This window comes from Papio anubis, chromosome 8, assembly GCF_008728515.1.
Source record: "Papio anubis isolate 15944 chromosome 8, Panubis1.0, whole genome shotgun sequence".
Lineage (NCBI taxonomy): Eukaryota > Metazoa > Chordata > Mammalia > Primates > Cercopithecidae > Papio > Papio anubis.
In genome coordinates, this window is record NC_044983.1 from 127,202,813 (window position 1) to 127,224,199 (window position 21,387).

At 41.7% G+C, this 21,387-nt stretch overlaps 1 protein-coding gene and 2 long non-coding RNA genes across 6 annotated transcripts in view; 1 reads left to right on the forward strand and 2 right to left on the reverse strand.

Moving 5' to 3' along the window:
- The window catches only part of LOC116276414, a 57,888-nt gene extending 44,788 nt beyond the window's left edge, over window positions 1–13,100 (reverse strand). The window contains exon 1 of the long non-coding RNA XR_004185942.1: window positions 12,709–13,100. This is a non-coding gene — a long non-coding RNA (uncharacterized LOC116276414). The remainder of the gene's footprint in view (window positions 1–12,708) is intronic.
- EFR3A (EFR3 homolog A) overlaps window positions 12,483–21,387 on the forward strand; it is a 101,582-nt gene continuing 92,677 nt past the window's right edge. For 2 of the 4 annotated variants that reach the window (XM_009213596.3, XM_003903165.4), the window contains exon 1: window positions 12,488–12,710. Coding sequence is in view for 2 of the 4 variants with exons in the window: in XM_003903165.4 (XP_003903214.1) it covers window positions 12,701–12,710 (10 nt within the window). In the remaining 2 variants the exon portion in view is untranslated. Of the gene's footprint in view, window positions 12,711–21,387 lie in introns of all 4 variants that reach the window. The other 2 variants (XM_021942628.2, XM_021942629.2) reach the window with 2 other exon arrangements.
- LOC103887144 overlaps window positions 19,129–21,387 on the reverse strand; it is a 53,085-nt gene continuing 50,826 nt past the window's right edge. Inside the window, exon 3 of the long non-coding RNA XR_001905918.3 lies at window positions 19,129–19,248. This is a non-coding gene — a long non-coding RNA (uncharacterized LOC103887144). The remainder of the gene's footprint in view (window positions 19,249–21,387) is intronic.

Here is a 21,387-nt window from a genome sequence, read left to right on the forward strand (position 1 = left end):
ATATCAGCTGTTTCTTCTACAGTCAGAGTACATTGCATTCCCTTACCACAACTCTGGACATCAATGGTTTAGGAAATTTAGTGTCCAAGGGAAGAATGTTCCCCCTAGGACACATAACACTATTTTATGGGAAGCTGAGCTGCCACCTCCCTATGCAGGTTCCTTCACTGGAGGAGCAAGGGGAAATGAGAGTTAAGGTGTTGGTTAGGGTGATTAATTCTGTCAAGCTAAGCTAGGCGGCACTAATTACCCCACAATGGGAAATGGGCGATCAAAGGCAATAGGAAATGTGTAGCAGAGAAGTCATAAATGCATAAACACCAAGCACAACGTTATAAAGAGTTACAGTAAATAGTTCTCAGCATCTACTGACACTTTTTGCTCGTTTTCTTGCATGTACAGAAATATATTGACTAATTTTCTTCTTTATTCTCTGTCCTGCTAGTTTTATAAGGTGGATGAGTGATAGTTAACTTCAGCATTTACCTCCATGGAAGGCAGAATATTGAGATGGGATTGTGACTGGACTGGAATAAAAATAAAGAACCTTCAGACACCCTAGACTTGAAGTTGAATTCAGCAACTTAAATGGCATTGTGTTGGCTTTTGCATGGGAGGAGATGAGAATATTGTCAAGTTTATGAGGCATGTTTGCATTATATTAGGTGATATGTTTGTTGACTGGTTTATTTTGTTGTTTTCTCTTGTTGACAGTGAAAATGTAGAGAAAACAAACTGGATGTGGTATGTTGAGCAGTCAAATGGGTGTGCATTTGTCATAATTTTCTGCTGTCCAGCATGTAAAGCCTCCTTTGTATAGAAAATCTGCCCTGGTAAGGCAGACCCCCTCTCCTGTTAGAATCTTAATATACCATCTGTGTGCTTTCCCACCATTCTTACAGCTAGGTACTTGACCTCAACATTACCTACCAGGTTTAACCACACCAAACTTTGAATTAGAAGTTAGTGGTGTGAAAGAAAAAAGGGCAGGGCCTCTCTGAATTTCTGCTTGCGGTGGGAGGCAGCAGCAGTAGCAGCAGGCACCCTGAGTAGCCAGAGGCTCTAGGAGCAATGTCCAGTGTCAGTGAACAGTGCTAGTGACAACCGTGTATCCATAAGCAGCAGCCTGGTGATGCTTCACAGCTCAGTCTCATGTAACTTGTCTATAGTCACTGAGCTGAAGTCTCAGGCTTTCCTGACTACTCCAAGAGTTACCCAGTTATCATGTCCTGAATTCCTTTTTTGCTTGAATCAGTCAGACTTGCTTTCTATCGATTGAAATTTAGAACTCTGACTAATACATATCATGTATTTAATGAAGATTAATTGAACTTTTATCATGTGCCAGGCACTAGGGACTATCAGATGCCACAGTTACGATAGTGAACAAACGAAGATGTGGTTGCTGCCTACATGGAACTTATAGGCTAGAGACGGAGATATTAATAGAACAATTATGAAAATACATTTGATATTAATTCTGTTGTTTTTTCCACCTTTACAGTTCCTTGAAGTTCATGACATTACTTTCTCTCGGCATTAAAGCAAGAGTATTTAGATCAGAAGGAAAGAGGCAAAATGTTATTCGTGACTAGGGAAGAGGTGAATTAGACATAACTAGTATTTTTAAGAATACTTTTCTGCATTTTGCAGTTTCTGTATAATTGGCATGCATGTCTTCTTAAAACATCATTTCCATTAGACAGATTGGACTTTGCTCTCCAGCTGGAATCACTGAAACCTGCAAAGAGTTTTAGTTAATGCTATCAAAAACTGCTTTCACTAGCCTGCATCATTATAACAGCAATTGGAAACTGTAGTTGGTCTATGTGAGATTATACTAAATTTGTTAACATAATATGTCTTAATATGATTTAGAAGATATGCTTTATTTTCTTGTTAGCACTGTTATAAAACAAGTAAAGCAGGTCAGACTATATTAAGAACAATTTTATTGAATATTGGAATAAATGACCATGGAGAAAAATTACCCTTAAAAGATTTGCAATTAAATTAGACGATTTTAGAACTGACTTATTAAATATCTAAGCTCTGTCACCTGCTTAGTTATGTAAAATTGTATTATTTTACCTCTATGGTGGGAGAACAGTGATATCAACAGAAATCAATGACATTTTTCTCTCTGCTCTCTCCCCACAGCTCATTCTTCATGCTGTGCTTGTTTATTTGAGTTGTGTAATGATCCCTTATGTTCAGACTTCTGCATCCTACCAAGCTTGCCTGTAGTGGTGCCATTTAAAAGTGTACAAACTTCACTGTGGTTTTGGACAATTAGTTCAAAACTAAGTTTGAGAGCAAAGTGGGAAATTCCACTGGCCATATATTATGAGCTCATAGGGTTTCCTTGAGTCAACTAACCCCTTTGTTGGGAAATTAGATTCCTTTCCACTTTGCTGCTAAACTTCTATTTCTATAGCCTTCTTTCCTTCCTATCTTGTTTCTGTTTCATTTATTTATTGTGAGTTACTCCGTTAAAAAAGCTCACTCTGTGGTTACCAGTAATATTTTTTTTCTCTCTTTTTTTTTTTTTTTTTTTTTTTTTTTTTTTTTTTTTTTTTTTTTGTTTCTCTCTTTTTTTTCTTTGTTTGTTGTTGGGTGGTCTCCCCTTTTTGAAACCTCCGCCTCCCAGGTTCAAGCGATTCTCATGCCTCAGCCTCCTGAGTAGCTGGAACTCAGCCTCCTGAGTAGGTAGTGTGAAGCACACACCACCAAGCCCGGCTAATTTTTATATTATTATTAGAGACGGGGTTTCGCCATATTGGCTAGGCTGTTCTGGAACTCCTGGACCTCAAGTGATCTGCCTGTCTCGGCTTCCCAAAGTGGAGGAATTACAGGCATGAGTCACCACATCTGGCCTCTCAATATCAGTTGGAAGTATTTAGCCATAGAACTCTGGGTGATGAATGGTTGCTTGCTCCATGATTCAGTCACACCATCTCTCCTAGCTTTGAAAATTATCTATTATTATGCTCTATTACCTGTAATCTAAACAGATCTGTGATTTAGGGAAAGTCATTTTTTACTGACTTTAGGCTCATTGCCTGCACACACAATAACTTTTTGTTTAAATGCTGCATTATAGTGTGGTATTTTTGAACCAATTTAAGGAACAATTAGATTTGATTGAATTCAAATTTACATTAAAATTCAATCACGTGTGACGACACTAGCGAAAATAACTGTTGGGACAATTGCCTGGATCTAGGCATGGTTGAGTCAGACAGAGACAGCTACAGTGCTAGGGCACAGAAATTTATACCTTTCCCTCCATAGCTGGCAAGTTTCAGCTGACATCAAATGTCAGGTGTATTCTTATTCCAGAAACATTTAAATGAGAAAAAAAATACATTTTAGAATTGGGCAAATCTAGTGTTTCAATTTTACAACTTAACTCTTTGAGCTCTGAGCATCTCTTGTGCTCACATCAGACATCTCCACAGTAGGATACTGGCTCTCGGATGATTCCATCACTTCCCTGTTACCTCAGTGCATGTTTCTGGATCTAGCAAGGCAGTTCGAGTCATGCACTTGTCAAAAACATTGGGAATTTATTTTGCTGTGTTAGGCCTAATTCTTGCTCTTTTAAAACAAATACTTTGTTGAAAATCTAGGACACAAAGAGACTTATAGACCACTGAAAGTGGTCTATAACATAACAATGCCCCTGATTCTCTAATAGAAACAATATGATACAACAACCAGAATTCCACACTAGTGTCAGCAATCTGCTTGTGAGATGTATTTTTTCATATTTCATATTTCCAAGCAGGTCTACCACCTCTCTCCCTTATTTCATTAGGTATAAATAGGATTTGGTTGAACTGGGTTTCTGTTTTAAAGGTATAAAGTGTTCTGGCTTTACTTCTAACTACTTCCTACCCCCATCCCCCAACTACCCCTGCCAGTTCAAGATTCAAGGTAAATATAATTAGTAGTGATAAAGCTAATCATAACTCTATTACCTTATTTGAGGCAAATTTAATAACTCTCATCCTCCCACTTATCATTTACTAGCTACATTAAAGACCAAGATGGAACAATGTATGGACAAAGATTTCTCATAGGAATGCACAAGTATTGAATGTACAAGTATTGCAATATTTTGAAGTTTATTTCCTGAGAAAGATGAAGGTTGATACAATTAGAACTTGCTTGAAACAACAGTTATAGTCTGAAACCAATAGTCAACAGTCACAATTTCTAATTTCTATCTTTTTCCCAAATGAGAGAAAAACAAACGATTACATGGTGATTGTAATTCAGCTTCAAGCCTTTAAAAGGAGACTCAATACAAAACCTACTGGCATTTTTTAAGGAATTAGAAACAGATGGAAAGCATGATTCTTCCTCTGGAGGGTTTGACATTCTTTCTGCAAAACAGATTGGAAAAAAAGACAACAATTGCCTCTAAATCCAACCATCGTAAGTATGCATCTCCTACTGGGCCTTCTAATTTGCTCTTCAGATGACTTTGCATACTGTCTGTGGTGAAGATCTTGGGTTTGCCGGGGGGTGGGTGGGGGGCAGACAGGCCTGAGTTCAAATTCCTGGGTCACGACTGACTTGTGTGACTTTGGGGAAACTAATCTCTCCATGCTTCAGTTTCCTCATATTAAAACAACGGGTATACTGAAGCTTATCCATTCAGTTTTGTGAGGATTATGTCAGAAAATGAAGGTACTTAGCATGATACGTGGCACATACTAACAGCTTGATAAATTACACCACCCACGATTACTTTTATATGCTAATGATTATTAGCGATAGTTATAGTGAAAACTAGTAATAGTGATTAGGGGATACATAACTAACCACTCCAAAACTTAGTGGCTTAAAGTAACAGCTATTTCTTCAGCTCATGCTCCTGTGTGTTGACCATTTGGGCTGGTCTCAGCTGGCTGGTGCTTATCCGGCTTTTGGCTAGGCTGACTTTTGAATCCTTGTTGAGCTGGGTGACCAGTAGGGGCTGGCTGATATATGGTGGCCTCATCTGGGATGGTCAGTAGGATTGGGGCCTCTGCCTTCGAATAGAAAGATCAGGCTTTTTCACCCTTTTGAAGTCTCTGCTCACATCATGTTTGTCACTGTCTCTTTGTCAAAGCAAGTTACAAGGACAATGCAGACTCAGGGATGAGGAAAAAATTATCCCTTCAAGGGAGGTATCCCCAAATCAACTGCAAGAGTGTAGATATAGCCAGAGGTCAACACATTAAAGCCATTTTTCTAATCTACCACAAAGATCTCCTTTCAACACTTCAGTTGACCTCTCTGTACTGCTTGTCTTGATACCCTTTATGTTTTTCCCCTTCCTCCCTCCCTCTCTTCCTCAAATTCCCACTCTTCCTCAAATATTTATTAAATAAAATATTTCATGTACAGGAGATACAGCAATAAATAAGATTTGATTCCAATTGTCATAAAAGTCATGTAAAAAATCTCACTGCCTAGAACGAGTCCATATTTAGAAGATTTTTTTCTCTCCTTTTAGCAGCTCCCCTACACTCTGTGTTAAATGCTAAAGCTAGCTAACATTTTCGTAAATAACAATGAGAGCTAAGGCTTTCCTCTAACTGTTTAAAATGATAGTGTTTCTAAGGAAGGGTTTCCAGCTGTTTTGTCTGATTTAATCAAGAACTCTTAACCTGATTATCTCAAGATTTTGCTCCACCCATTTGCAATTCTCTTTATAAAGCAGAGATGACTGAGACATTTGGCTCATGGCATGATCAGGAGTGTCTGCCTTGCACAGTGTCCTAGTTGGCACCGAAATGGCTGGGTAATGACCTTCTGGATTAGAGGCTGTTAAAAAGTAAGCTGGCTGGGCGTGGTGGCTCATGCCTGTAATCCTAGTACTTTGGGAGGTCAAGGCGGGTGGATCACCTGAGGTCAGGAGTTCGAAACCAGCCTGACCAACATGATGAAACCCCCGTCTCTACTAAAAATACAAAATTAGCTGGGCACGGTGGCACATGCCTGTAATCCCAGTTAATTGGGAGACTGAGGCAGGATCATTGCCTGAACCTGGGAGACGGAGGTTGCAATGAGCCAAGATCATGCCATTGCACTCCAGCCTGGGCAACAAGAACAAAACTCCGTCTATTAAAAAAAAAAAAAAAAAAAAAAGGTTAACTGAGGCATAATAAAATTTTAAAGAGTTTATATGCACAAATAGCGATGCATGAATAGGACAGCTCCGGAACCACTTCTGAGGGAATACCAGGGGAAGGTTTCTATAGGATGGACATAGAAGTAAAGCAAATAAAATATTTGATTTATTTTAATTATATAGTCTCCGTACTTGGTTTATTCTGTTAGAAAGTCCCTAGTTACATAAATTTGTTGGTAACTTCTGATTGGTTGAGCTTAAGTTCTGTTTTACTTGAATTTCAGCATTTACAAGAAATAGCTCAAGTTAAGTTTTACTTATGTTTGCAAATCAAGCAAGGCTTAGTTCACTTACGAGACCTAATTGGTTTTATCTGCTCAGGGGTTCTTTAGACCTGGTCTGCATCTTAATTTACTTTAGCAAGACTCATCTTTTTCATATGTTTTCATAAGTGTTTCCAATTCCTTTGGGGGGAAAGCAGAATTCAAACTCAGGTTTTCTATGTCTAAAGGGTGTTTTTTATGCCTCATAACAACTGGAAAGCCTTAAGTTACGATTAATCAATGGCAAAATGAAATGGAATGAAATGAAACGAAAAGGGCATATTATTGATATATACTGTGAGAAAAAAACTAAGCAATGAGAGCATCAAATTGCATCATTATGACTTTTTTGGAATAAGCTTTTAGGAGGAGTGAATGTATAGCCTTATTAGTTATTTCCTACAAACTGTAAATTTGCTGGCAATTACCTTTGAAGCACGAAAATGCATGCTAATTAAAAGTGAATTATCTCAGTGCAGGATTTAGAAATTGGAACAAATACTACACTAAACTGGAAACAGAGCTATTTTGGACAATTTGAGCTAAAAACTAATGCTCTAATAGGATGTAAACAATGACATTTCTAATATTATTTTGACCTCTCATTTTCTGAGAAGGAATAAAAGAAGGGACAAAGAACTTCTATTTTTAATGGCATGTATTCTGAAAATGTGCCAGAAAACATAAAAAAAGAAAGGACTCTCCTATTTAAGTGCTAGTGAATGTCTTTCTTGATTTGAACGCAACATTGGCTTTTGAAGAGTTTAAACAAAATAAACAGGTACTATTAGTAATGATTAATATATAGGTCATGAGGTAACAAATGTTCCAGTCCTGACCAGCCTGTAGGTATAAATAAGGACAAGTTAACGCCCACATTACCTTGGTTCTTTATCCCACCTGCACATGCAGGCCTCGGCAGCCCTCCTTAGGATCCACCCCAGTTACTGGGAGTCCCCACTACCTGCTATGTATCATAAGAAGCACTAGGGCCCTTTGGAGACAAGATGGAGGTATGCAAATTAGCTCTGGATCTTGAAGGAAGCACCTCAAAGCCAACTTAGAGGTCTTGGAAGGTTTTTTTGTACTTAGTGATATTTGAAAATAATTTATTCCTTTTTTAAAAAAATCAGTTGCAAAGACTACAACAATCACACTCCTTTTTCATTGTACATTGTCATCTTTCTGTTCAAAGCCCTTTTTTTGTTAATTTTATTTCCCTATTCTCACTCCCTTTCCCTTCACCTCCTTATATAGCATTGTTAAGATCCATGTTTTCTATGTGCATGCTTTTTAAAAAATTGACACAAATAGTACCGTGCTATAAATATTGATGCCTCTTAATTCTGCCTTTTTTTTTTTTTTTTTTTTGAGATGGAGTTTCGCTCTTGTTGCCCAGGCTGGAGTGCAGTGGTGTAGTCTTGGCTTGCTGCAACTTCTGCCTCCTGGGTTCAAGTGATTCTCCTGCCTCAGCCTCCCAAGTAGCTGGGATGACAGGCGCCCACCACCATTCCCAGCTATTTTTTGTAATTTTAGTAGAGACGGGGTTTCACAATGTTGACCAGGCTGGTTTCGAACTCTTGAGCTCAAGTGATCCACCCACCTTGGCTTCCCAAAGTGCTGGGATTACAGGCGTGAGCCACTGAGACTGGCCAATTCTGCATTTTTAAGATCAAGCCATGTTGCTGATGTGCATCCACAATACGTATGAATCCACCATGTTCTGCAAGTGACAAACGCCTAGGTGGCCTCCAACTCCCCATTAGCATGAATGACACTTCAATGAACCTTTTACCCATGTTCCTTGTGGACCCTGGTGAGAAATTTTCCAGGATATACTCCCAGGAGGATGATCTCCAGGTCATAGGGCATACTTAAGTACACTACACACTCACAAGGACTTTGGAAGTTAGCTAGAGCAGGGGAGAGAAAAGCCCACTCCAGCAGGGCAAAGAACATGGACAAAAGAATGGAAGAGTGCTACAGCAGAGTGGTTTCTGAGAATTGTGCACTAATGAGTGTAACTTGTGATGTGGGGGAACTGAAGAGCTCTCAATGTCAGGCCTTGAAAGGCTTCCTATGCTAAGCTAAGGGGTTTGAATTGTAGATTGAACACTCTACTGAGCCATAGACAAGTGTTAGCAGGTGAGAGGTCATAGTCCATTTCCATTCCTACAAAGGAATACCTGAGGCTGGGTAATTTATAAAGAAAAGAGCTTTATTTGGCCCACAGTTCTGCAGACTGTATAAGAAGCATGGTGCCAGTGTCTGCTTCTGGTGAGGGTTTCAGGGAGTTTCTACTCATGGTGGAAGGGGGAGGCAGGTATCCCATGGCATGAGAGAGGGAAAGGAGGTGCCAGACAATTTTTAGCAATCAGATATTGCAGGAACCGACAGATAACTTATTCATTACTTTAAGGAAGGTACCAAATTGTTCATGAGGGATCCACCCCCATCACTGAAACACCTTCCACCTAGGCCCCACCTCCAATTTGGGGGATCAAATTTCAATATGAGATTTGGAGGGAACAAATATCCAACCATATCAGAGGTATCATTAGGTTTGCATGTTAGAAAGGGCACTCTGCCTGCCCTGCACCCTGACAAAAATATCACCTCAAATACCGAGCTCAAACACTAAAGTGGCTCAAATACCAAGGCAGTGCATCTTCTCTTAAAGGGTGGCTCATCTCCATGTCTACCACACACAAGTCCAGGACAAGAGCTGGGCAGTGTGGGCACCAAGGGAGATGGCTAAATCCTAGTTCCTGCCAGCCCAGACTGGGCTCCAAGAGAGGAGCACTGACACATAGGGGATAGACACGGGAAGGGTGTTTGCAAAAGGGGACAGAAGAAGGTGCCCCAAGAGGGGCTAAGACCAAGTATCAAAGATGATGGCAGACTCACTGCTCTCAGAAGTAGGGGGTGGAGGGCCAGGCGTGGTGGCTCACACCTGTCATCCCAGCCGTTTGAGAGGGCAAGGCAGGCAGATCACTTGAGGCCAGGAGTTTGAGACCAGCCTGGCCAACATGGCAAAACTCATCTCTACTAAAAATACAAAAATTAGCCAGGCGTGGTTGCATGCACCTATAGTTCCAGTTACTTGGGAGGCTGAGGTGGGAGAATTATTTGAACCCAGGAGGCGGAGATCGCACCACTGCACTCCAGCCTGGCCGACAGAGTGAGACTCTGTCTCAAAAAAAAAAAAAAAAAAAACCCAAATCAAAAAAGAAGCGGGGGCTGGCTGCGGGGGATACACCGGCAGAACTCTGATCCAGAGAATAGGTTAGGGAAAGGGTATGGTAACATTGCTACCAACGTGCACAAACTAGGAAAAAAAAAAACCACGTAGGTACTGTATATATAATCAAAACATTATGACACTATTATTCCTGACATTCAGCTGTCCTTCCTCAGAATCTTTGGCTGCTGATTTTTATTTCTGGCAACAATACAAAACCAAAAGACCAAGAGGATTAAAAACAGGAAAAAAAAAAAAAAAACCCAAAAACAGTATGTGCAGGACAATTTCGGGGCCTTTGGGATCTGCATCTTTTTCTAGGTAATGTAAGCAGAGATGTCTGCTTTTTGGAGTTGTGTCTTCCTTGGCTCCTGGGGCACTGTGCCCTGTAGATCTCGTCTCTCTCTGTGCCTTCACTGGCTCCACATTCTCCCTAAAAGGGCTCTCTTTGACACCCAGCTTCAGTTCCTGTCCCAGGACCAAAGATTTCCAAACCTCCCACCCTCAGATCCCTCAGCCCACCTTCATCCTGGCTTTCCCAGCTGCCTTCAGATTCATTCACTCGAATGTCTCCCTCTGATGTCACGTCAAGCTCAATATGTCAAGGAGAAACTCACATCCTTTCTTAACACCCCTTCCCTAAAACAGCATTTCTTCCTGACTCGTCTACTGCTCTCCAGCACCACCACTTTCCTTGTTCCAACCTTGGAGTTACATAACTAACAGATGCCTCTCTATTACTCCCAAGTCAGCAGCCAACAAATCCCAGGGATTCTTTTCCTACAGTAAGATTCAGTTCTTTCTTTTTCAAGAGCCACCACCAAGACTAAATACCTAACACTCTCTCCTGTATTGAGGCCTTCTGATTTGACTGCCTACCTCCACAGTTTCTCTACCACACACCATTCCCCCTGCAAGGCCCTGTTTCTGATCATTTAATGCTACTGTTATGCTTTTCGTAAAAATCACAGAACAGTTTCTTAAAAGACAAATTCCAAGGTTGAATGTAAAGTTGATTATTAACTAGTTTTATTTACCTGTTTTTGTTTTCACACTCTTTAATCAAATCCTTTATTTATAGTTTTTGAATTAATATACTCTGGCCCCCGACTGTGTGCCAGCCAAGGATACATAAATATGAACAGAATATGGCTTTTCCCATTTTCTGAAAAGCATATAGGCCCGTGGTAAAACACAAGCACTCATGACAGTTTATTTAGGATGCAGTGGGAAAAGTGCTGTAGCAGAGAGGAATCAAGATAATGCCAAAGTCTTAGGGAGAAAACTAGGAGCAGGAAAGATTTTATAGATGATAAAATATGCAACAGGGCATTGAAACATGAATAAGTGCTGGCCAAGCACTTGGTAGTTTGGTCTTTACTGTTAGCAAGGGACAGTCTATTTATTTATTTATTTATTTATTTATTTATTTATTTATTTATTTTTGAGAGGAGTCATATTCTGTTGCCCAGGCTGGAGTGCAGAGGCCCGATCTCGGCTCACTGCAACCTCTGTCTCCCGGGCTCAAGCGATTCTCCTGCCTCAGCCTCCCAAGTAGCTGAGTGAGAATGCAGGCATGCGCCACCACGCCCGGCTAATTTTTGTAATTTTAGTAGAGACAGGGTTTCGCCATGTTGGCCAGGCTGATCTCGAACTCCCGACCCCAGGTGATCCGCCTACCGCCGGCCTCGGTCTCCCAAAGTGTTAGGATTACAGGCGTGAGCCAACGTGCCCCGCTGGACAGTCTCTTTTATAGGTACAGTACGCACTCTCCTCTCCCCAGCTGCTGTGACTCACTCTAAATTACCCTCCGCCCTCTCTCCAGCCTCTTTCAGGTCTCCCTTAGGCTTTGCTAATTCAAATTCTGCTTTCTTTCAAGTCCACCTCAAGCCAAGACTAATTTCTCCTCAGCGCTTCCTGGCTCTGATCTTCATCTTCTTCATCTTCTCCTCCCAGTACTGCACAATATCATTTCTTAATCTGAATGTTAGCGCTACTTTTTAGGACAAAATTTCTCAAAATTAAAATTGTATTTAAATCATCTGTATATGTGTTCGTAGGTTTGGTTCAGCACCTAGGAATCTGCTTTACAACAGGTCCCCAGGGGATCCAAGCACAAAACGATCCTGGACCACTTTGACCCACTTTGAGGAAGGCAGTGTTAACTCTGCGGTTGACTTTTATATCTCCATATGGGCTGTCCTCAGCCCACGGCGCCTAGCATAGTGTACGTGCGTTGCTCAGCTCTCTGGCTCCCGGTGTCTGCTCAACTTGGTGACTATTAGATATCTCAATTATTAATGACACCCAGAGTCAAGAAGAGTAGCTCAGCCAAGTGCACAGTACCTGCCCTCTCCAGAGGAGACTAACTCCTGAGGCGTAAGGTCGCTCTGAAAGTCACAAGAGCAAAAGGAAATTACATTTTCTGTCTTCTCAAAAAATGAGCAGCCATCACCCCAAATGACCTTAGTGCATCTCAAATAAACCATGCTTTCAGAGTATGCAAAACGCATTGCAAGTTAAACCGACTGCAAAAGAAAAAGCCCACAGATACTCCGTGCGCTCAAAGCCATCATCCTCACAAACGTAAAGTGATGTACTCCAAATAGAGATCAAGGAAAACGAATGCAACTCAGGTCACCAGGCTTTGGCAACAGAAAGCACCCGAAGTTGTTCTACGTGGCTGTCCCCAGTCACTCAGTACACCCGCTAGACAAGGGATCCTGGGCCGAGCCCGGCCGTCCGCGGGGGCGGAGCCGGGACGGCAGCGGCGCGCTGACGTAACGGGCGTGGGTCGTCCGTCGCGTCGCCCGGCGGGGACCGGGCTGGCGGCGGTAGCTGTCGCCCGCTCGGTTGCGTGACCGCGGGGTCCGCGTCCGCTCCCTCCGCCCTTCGCCCTTCGCCTCGTCTCGGCCTCCGCGGCCGTGCAACGGCCGTTATGGTGCCGTCGGCGCTCCCTGCGCGACCACGCTGAGCCTCGGTGCCGCGGCGAGCGCGGTCGAGGTCGCCATGCCTACCCGTGAGTGGCCGGCCGAGGGCCGGGGGCGTTAGGAGGCGGCCGCCTGCGCGACGCGCTTCGGCTGGGTCGTCCTCCCGGGGCGGCTGGGGAGGCTGGGCCGCGCTGAGGAGAGCCAGGAAGTGCCTGCGAGCGGCGGAGTTAGTTTCGTTTCCGCTCAGCCTTCCGGGGATGGCGTGAGCCCGTTGCACGGATCGGGAAACTGAGGCCCAAACGTTAAGGCAACTGCTGGGACGCGCTGTTAGGAGACGGCAGAGCTGGTGGTAACCTAGACCCGTGGGATTTCAAAGTTAAAGCCCTTTTCCCACGGCCACACGGCTTCGTGGGACTTTATGGAAATACTGAAAATAACTGCGGTGCCGTTGTCAGTCCCTTCTCACTTCAGGGGCCGGACGTCGCTAGCGGACGCGCCGGCCCCGAGCCCCTTCCCGCGGCCCCCAGACAGACCCCCGACAGCCTAACGGCGTCCGTATCGCGGCCGGGGCGGCTGAAGTCGGCGCCCTCTGTGGAGCTTGTTAGGCAGAGGCGCCTCGAGTGTGGCTTTTTGGACCACACTTCGGGTTCACCCGGGCAGATGATTAAAAATACTGGTTTCGAGCCCCTCCCTAGTCCCATGGAATTAGAGTCTGGAGTTTGGGCCCCGGAGTCTGCACATCTAATAAGCGTCCCTGGGGTTACCAAAGCACCCCAAAGTTTAAAAGTCACTCGGTCTTGGAGGATTTTTAGACAGACGCGATACTACCATACTACTAATGACCTATTTTTAAATGACCCAGATAATCGCAGTGTGACTTTATATCCACTGGTCAATATGGACATGTGCAAACTAGGGAAGCTCCTGATCTTGGGTAGAGAGGAAGCAACTTGGTCATTGATTTGAGAATTCAAGTAGGACTCTTGACTAAGTGTTCAATACCATAGAATCTTTACACACTTGTGAATATATTTCCTAGAATTCATAACTACTTCTAGTTGTCCTTATTTTTGTAGCCATATGGGACACTGAATTTCCAGGTCAGTCTCAAATGCCCTTTTCGTCTAGCGGTGGGAAAAGATGAGTTATTTCTTGATATTAGAAAGATTGATGTTTTCTTGATATTTAAGGATGTTAAATTTAAATTGATACCAAAGATATTTAAATATTTTCTTGAGATTTAAAGATTTTCCTGTGGCAGATCTTTAGTCCTAATGCAGAGATTACTTTTAACTCCTCATACATACGTGGGTACTGTGGATTTTGTTTTCTTGACACACCACTGTGTGTCCTTAACTCACGTTCTTGGACTTCGTATCCAGTAAATATGTCCAGTTTATATTTGTTTTATTCCTTTTGGCTGGAAGAATATCATTTACAATCATCTTCATTGTTATTGCCGGTTTATTACTTCTAAATTCATGTTCACGTCATTCAGTGAATATTTGAGACTAGCGCTATGCTAATCTTTTATTTTCTGAGAAACCAAAGGGGAGGAGGTAAGCACCTATTGAAAGTTGAGGCTTCGAGTAGAATTTATTGGTAACATGCCAAAATTATCCTGTGAAATAAAATTTTTAGTTATGTTCTAGGGTTATCTAGCTTCATAGAGTGGATATAGTAAACTTGTTTCTTTTGAAATGTTTAGTTTACTCTGCAAAATGATTTTAGGATGGGCCATGGTGGAGTTTGCATAGTTAAAAATGCAGATTTCACACCCTGACTGGAAGACAAGTTTAATGTTTGCTTTATCTGTCATTGTTAATATTTGTCATGGTACATTTTTTATGACTGAATAGAAGTGTGCTGTGGATTGATTGACTGGGGGTACCCGTGTGAGGTGCATAGTGTTCATATTTGCCTTTTCTCTTCTTTGGCTGTCACAGCTGCCAGAATTGCTGGGATAGTGCAGTGGACAATAATATCTCTTTGAAATTCTGTCTGTAGAATATATATCCAACACAGAGATGGCACAGTTGTTATTCTCTGAGGGAATTTAGAAGGAAGTTCACAGCTCTTAGGAGGAAAACTATGCTCAGATAAGCTAAGTGTTTTTGTTTGATTGGTTGTTTTAATGTTAAATGGTTGAGAGGCTCAGTGATAAGCCCAGGCCAGTTAATCCATAAGAGTTTTAATTAAAATCAAAGGGTTGGAGGTGGTCACTGTGGTCTCTCAGACTCTCCAATTCTGAGAGCAACCCTTGCTGTAAGTCATAGAATTATTCTACTTTAGCTATTTTGTTGCTTATTTGGAATATTGGTACTCGTCGAAACTGTTGTTAATAACTGGAATCCAGTGGAGCATGCAGTAACCCCACTGGCTAAGCAATGATATATCTCATGAATATTAACAGCCACTTCACTGGAATTATTTTGGAGATCCATAGACTCTCTGAGAAAGCAACCACCTGGAAGGATGCCTGACAGGAAACTGCCAGGACTCAGAAACAATTTTGTGGTCGTGTTACAAGCCTGTAGTCTGAAACAATCCTTAGGCACAGATTTCAAGACTATGTCACTGAATGCTATTTCAAACCTGTAAACCTATAATTTGACACGTCATTTTTCTAGAGGCCTTTATTTCATTCTCCATTCAAAGGACCATTAAGAAGCATTCTCTTTTAAAGATTTTCAAACTCTGAATCGGAATGTGAGTTGGAAGGACTGTTAAAGCTTCTTAATCATTTTATTTTGTGTATCGGTAAGCTGAGCCTTCTGTGAGTTTCCATGGAGTAAAACCATGACTTGAACACAGAACTGGACCCTATAATCAGTAACCACAGCGAGCATAGTAACATTAATTTTTCTCTAGCACTAAATTGATGATAGTTTAGCCTTTTTTTCCCCTTGCGTTACATTAAGACAAATGTAAGCTTGGTCAAAATTTAAATCATTCCGTGAACTTACAAGAATGCCTTTGCTTCCATCCTGTGACAGAAATCTTGGGAAAAGCTGTGGATCCCACTGGTATGCTAAGTAGATTCTTGTTTACATAGACACAAACTTAAACTTTTAGTAAACTCCTTATGTGAAAGTAGCTCCTGAGTTCACAGATAACTTGCTTCAAAACAGGTCCAGTAAAATGTGCTCTTTTATATTATATGAGAATTTATTCTATATTTTCTAGGGAAAACCAAAACTCTCAAATGTTGTTTGCTGTTAAACTATACTTTGAGTGATTATGTGTGTTGAATGCTTTCTTTTCTTGTTTAGGTACTGACGTTGATGTCTAGGCAAATTTCTCAGGCTATAGTAATAATATGGTTACTCCATATTTGTTTTTCTTTTGATGACGCTGATGATATTTAACTTATTTTTAAATTCATTTTTATGAAAGAAATGCAGAATGAATTGTAAAAGTGCTGACTGAAGTGTTTTCCTTTTAGAGACACATTACATGCAAACTTGGCCTACGCTTTCATATTACTGGATTATTAGCCTTTTGTGTTCATTCATATTCTCATTCTTTCTCTCCTTTTTTTCCCCTCTTCCCCCCTTTCCTCATCGTCCCCTTGCTTCCTTCTCCCTTCCCCTCCCATCTCCTTCCTTCCTCCCTTCTTCTGTCCACCACCTGTGTGTCCTGCCAGAGCTGTAGCTGATGAATTTTCTTTTTTGCAGTGACCTTTGGCTTGCCACTGCCCTGTTTGCTGCCCAGATCTCATCTTTCAGTCTGTCCCCACTCATGGGGACATGGAGCTGCATTAAAGATTATATAGGTAGTAGGAGATAATGCTGGAGAAAGAGAAAGCCAGAATTTGAGGTTTTTGGTTTTTTTAAGACGGAGTCTTGCTCTGTCGCCCAGGCTGGAGTACAGTGACACGATCTCTGCTCACTGCAACCTCCAAATCCCGGGTTCAAGCCATTCTCCTGCCTCAGCCTCCCAAGTAGCTGGGACTACAGGCATGTGCCACCACGCCTGGCTAATTTTTTGTGTTTTTAGTAGAGATGGGGTTTCACCATGTTAGCCAGGATGGTCTCAATCTCCTGACCTCGTGATCTCCCTGCCTTGGCCTCCCAAAGTGCTGGGATTACAGGCGTGAGCCACCGCTCCTGGCCATTTGAGGGGTTTCTGTGCTCTCACAATCGCAGTTATAGTGGCTTTTTATAGGCTTAGTAGCAGTTTCCAACTTCTTGATTGCTTTATGAAGACTTACAGTTTGCTATTAGTAATAGGAAGTAATTATTGAATACTGATTGTATGGTAGGCAGTATGCTTTGTGCTTTACCTGATTTATCTTATTTAACTCTTGCACTTTGAGGGAGGCCCTATTTGACCTGTTTTAGAAGATAGAGAGATTGAAGTTCAGAAAAGGTAAGTAACATTCCTAATGACAGTAAGTGGTAGAGCTGGGATTGCAACTAGATGGGTCTGACCTCTAAGTCCCAGCTCTTTTTTCATACTGTAGTGCTCTGAGCCAGGCAGGAGTTGAATGGGATCCCATCAGTTTAACACTGTTACTTTTGCTTAACACTGTGCCTGGTTATATAATAGGTGCTTGGTAAATGTTGAATAAATTAATAATTGAATCTTTAAAAAATTTTTAAATTGATACATAATATTTTCACATTTATGGGGTAGGGTACATGTGATATTTTGTTATATTCATACAGTGTGTAATAATCAGGTCAGGGTATTTAGGGTATCCATCACTTTGAGTGTTTATCGTTTCTGTGTGTTGGGAACATTTCAAGTCCTCTCTTCTAGCTACTTTGAAATATACAGTACATTGTTGTTAACTATAGTCATCCTCCTCTGTTATCAGACGTTAGAACTTACTCCATCTAACTGTATGATTTACCTATTAACCAACCTCTCTTCATCCGCCTTGCTCCCCCACACCCTTCTGGCCTATGTGTAGAATGGATTGAATTGTAACTGGAGTCAGATAAGTTATTCTCTGGATACCATAACTGGAACTTTTTTTTTTTTTTCCCATAAAGATAGTGTTATAAAAGTTTTATAATTTGGCGAGGCGCAGTGGCTCACGCCTGTGACCCCAGTGCTTTGGGAGGCCAAGAAAAGAGGATTGCTTTTGGCCAAGAGTTCTAGACCAACCTGGGCAACATAGACCCTGCCTCTACAGAAAAATGAAAAGTTAGTCAGGTATGGTGTTACATACCTGTAGTCCTAGCTACTTGGAGGCTGAGGCAGGAGGATTGTTTGAGCCGAGGAGGCTGAGGCTGCAATGAGCTATGATCTCACCACTGTACTCCAGCCTGGGCAACAGAGTAAGACCTGTCTCTAAAAAGGAAAAAATATATATATATAGTTTGTGATTGTGTTCTTTGCAGGCCTGTCTGTACCATATTTGAGGTCTGCGACAAGAATACAAATGGAGGTCTGCAAATCATAGTTTAAATCAGGGGTTTTCAGTCTTTACACTATTGATGTCTGGGACAGGTTTAGGGGTTTCAGGGGCTGTCCTATGCACTGTAGGACATTTAACAGCATCCTTGGCCTCTACCAACTGGAAGCCAGGAGTAACCTTCCTGCCCCAAGCTTGTGACAACCAACAGTGTCTCTAGACATTGCCAAATGTCCTCTGGGGGACAAAATTGTTCCTGGTTGAGAACCACTAGTTTAAATATTTAAATGTTACAGACCATACTATGCCCACAGCCTGACCTGCTTTCCCATGCAGGGTCCCCAGACTGCTCCACAGACATTGCCTTCTCAGTGCAGAGGTCCAAGCAGCTTGTAGGCTTGATCCAGTCAGTAGCAGTCTGTTGGGGTACAGCAGAGTCTTGCCGGACCTTGACCTGGGATTGACTGTCAGTTTCCTTCAGGAAGCCAGGGTGAGCAGGTTCCCTCCTTTGGTACTGTAGTTTTCCATCTCAGGATTTCTAGTTAGGTAGTTCTAAGCACCTCCCAGAACTATACTAGCTGAGTAGCTGGACAGATGGAAGATGGAAGGAAGCCCAGCTTTCTGGGGAACTCAGTCTGCTTAGACTCCAACTTTAGGTGTCATGGAATGGGAAACTTGAAGCAAAAACAGCTGCAGCCATCTTTCTCTGGTGTTTTGAGATGGAGTCTCACTCTAGACCAAGCTGGAGTGCAGTGGTGCGATCTCGGCTCACTGCAACCTCCGCCTTCTGGGCTCAAGCTATTCTCCTGCCTCAGCCTCCTGAATAGCTGGGACTACAGGTGTGTGCCACCACGCCTGGCTAATTGTTTTGTATTTGAGTAGAGATGGGGTTTCGCCATGTTGCCCAGCATGGTCTTGAACTCCTGAGCTCAGGCAGTCTGCACGCCTCAGCCTCCCGAAGTGCTGGGATTACAGGCGTGAGCCACCGCGCCCAGACATTCTCTGGTTTTCTAGGGCAGTGATTTTCAGTTATCACTACCGCATGCACTGTCCCACCCCCACACACCCCTGTAAAAGGAGAGACAGTCCTCTGTGTTTTGCAGGGCAGAGGCCCTTTTTTCATGGGTCAAATAAGATACTGATTTTTAGGATGAAACCACATTTTACTCATTACGTGGCTCAACTCTGGTGTGGAATGATCCAGTTATCATTTGCAGTGTGTCTGTTGTGGTGGGATGGATTGCAGTGAATGAATCTTCATCCTATAGTGAGAGTAGAGAGGTTTTTATTGGTACCATTGAAGGAAAGGAGTCCCAGACAGTCTTAGAAATAAAGAGGAGGGCACAGAAAACCCCAATATGGCCCCCAACTGCTTCCGAGAAGAAAGAGTGGACCGGAAGATAGGACATGAGTCGTTTGTCTAGGTTAAGGAGTCTTCAGTTTTTTTGCTAAATGAACCCTTTTGAGAATCTGATGAAAGCCATGATTATTCTTCCCCAGAAAAATGCAGATTCTTGCCCAAAGTTTTGCATATAATTTGAAGAAATTCAAAGGCATACTAAGATGGAAAAATGAAGTGAATCACCACAGTGGCAGTTCTCTGAGAAAAGGACCCTAACTGAGATTGTGGAAGAATAGCATTTGCCAAATATATGATGCCAATATAAGTATGTCTTTTTTCTACTTTTTTGTCTGTTTTCCCCCTAACCTTTTAACATTATCTTGTTTTTTCTTACCTTCTCTGTTAGCCTACTGAAATCTTTAAAGTATTATATAATATATAGATGGATATTCAGTAAGGCTTTTCTAAAATTGATATCTATGAAGAGAGTTAGTTTAAGAATTGCAGGATCACCAGAGAAGGAACTTTAAGAGACGGAAAAATGAAATTGAATAGAATTTGAACTTAAAAGGCCGTTTTATCCAATCATTAAGGGGAAAGTGAAACCAAAGTAATTTTGAGGCCAAGGGAAAAGTTCCCTTTTGCCCTCTGAAGGTTCACTGAAAAATCAACTGACAGAAGGCAGATTAATTGGAGAAAAGGCATACAAATTTATGTAATGTATGTATGCACGGGAGCCTTCAGAGTGAAGACCCAAAGATACAGGGGAAAATGCCCATTTTTATGCTTAGGTTCAACAAAGTATGGACATATTGGCCAAAATACGTATGATCTAATGTTAACAGACTGAGTGGGGAAACTCAGCAAGGCCCATCTAGATTTTTCTTGCATTCTCTGAGCATGCATTCCTTTCTTCTGAGTATGGAGCAGGACCCTGTCTGGCTTGGGGTCTTGTGACCCACAGTCAAACAAGATAGGTCAGGTAATTTCTTTATGATCAGTTTTTACACAGAAAGACCAAGGGAAAGTTATAGTAATATTTTTCAGTTTTATGACTGGGTTTGGGGAAAAAGGATTCTGGTTTTTGTAACCCACTTTGGGAAAGAGTGATTCTGGTTTCTGTAGCTAGCCTTGGGAGAAAATGGGACTGAGAGACAGGAAGGCAGGAGAAGATCAGAGAAAAACTTGGTTTTGAGGCCTTCAGTTTGGAGTATGTTTTCTGAGGCCCAGCAATAGGTTAACTGTGTCATTCAGCTAGGTAATAGTGTGGTACTAGCACCCAGCTCATCTGAATCCTGGGTGGGTGTGCTCACAGCTACGTGCTTCCTATAACCAGAATGGCACATGGAAGGGGTGGGAGATAAGCATGATAGAAACCATGGCTGACAGTATGAAGAAGGATTCAAAATTAATATCAAATAGGAAAAAAGTTATTATTTACAGCATTTGTACAAATCTGAAAGCAAAATACTACGAATACTACGAAGTGGTTAGAATGTATTTTTGGTCTCTTAGATTACCAAAAAACAATAACATGCAGAGGCAGTGAAGTACAGTAGAAAAGGCAGAAGTTTAAATTGGTACAGCATTTTTGGAAAGCAATATAGCAATATATTATCAAATACTCAAATAATTCTTAAACCATTGACACAATAATTTCACTTAGGGGATCTATCCTTTTTCTTCCTATAATTTGTGTTTTCCTTCTACAGTTAGCATTCTACAAGCAGAGAAGAAGATTCTTAAGATGTTTTTACAGCTTAACTAATTTTTTCAACATTTTTATAATTCAACATTTTATAAAACTTTTTATAGTTTTTTTCCAAAACCTTGAAATGACATGTTAAAATGCTGCATTGAACTGGTTTTTCTTTAGCCTGTAGAAAAGAACTTTGAGTTACCGGTCTAGTAGTTTTGACCATAGTGGGTTAGGAAAACAGTGCATTAGCTGCCTGATTGCTGTCATGTAAAAATCTGTGAACGACTTTGAGCAGTCACTGGTGGATTATATTGTTCAGGAATAGGAATGGGGCTTTTTTCTTATCACTTGTATTTTTTT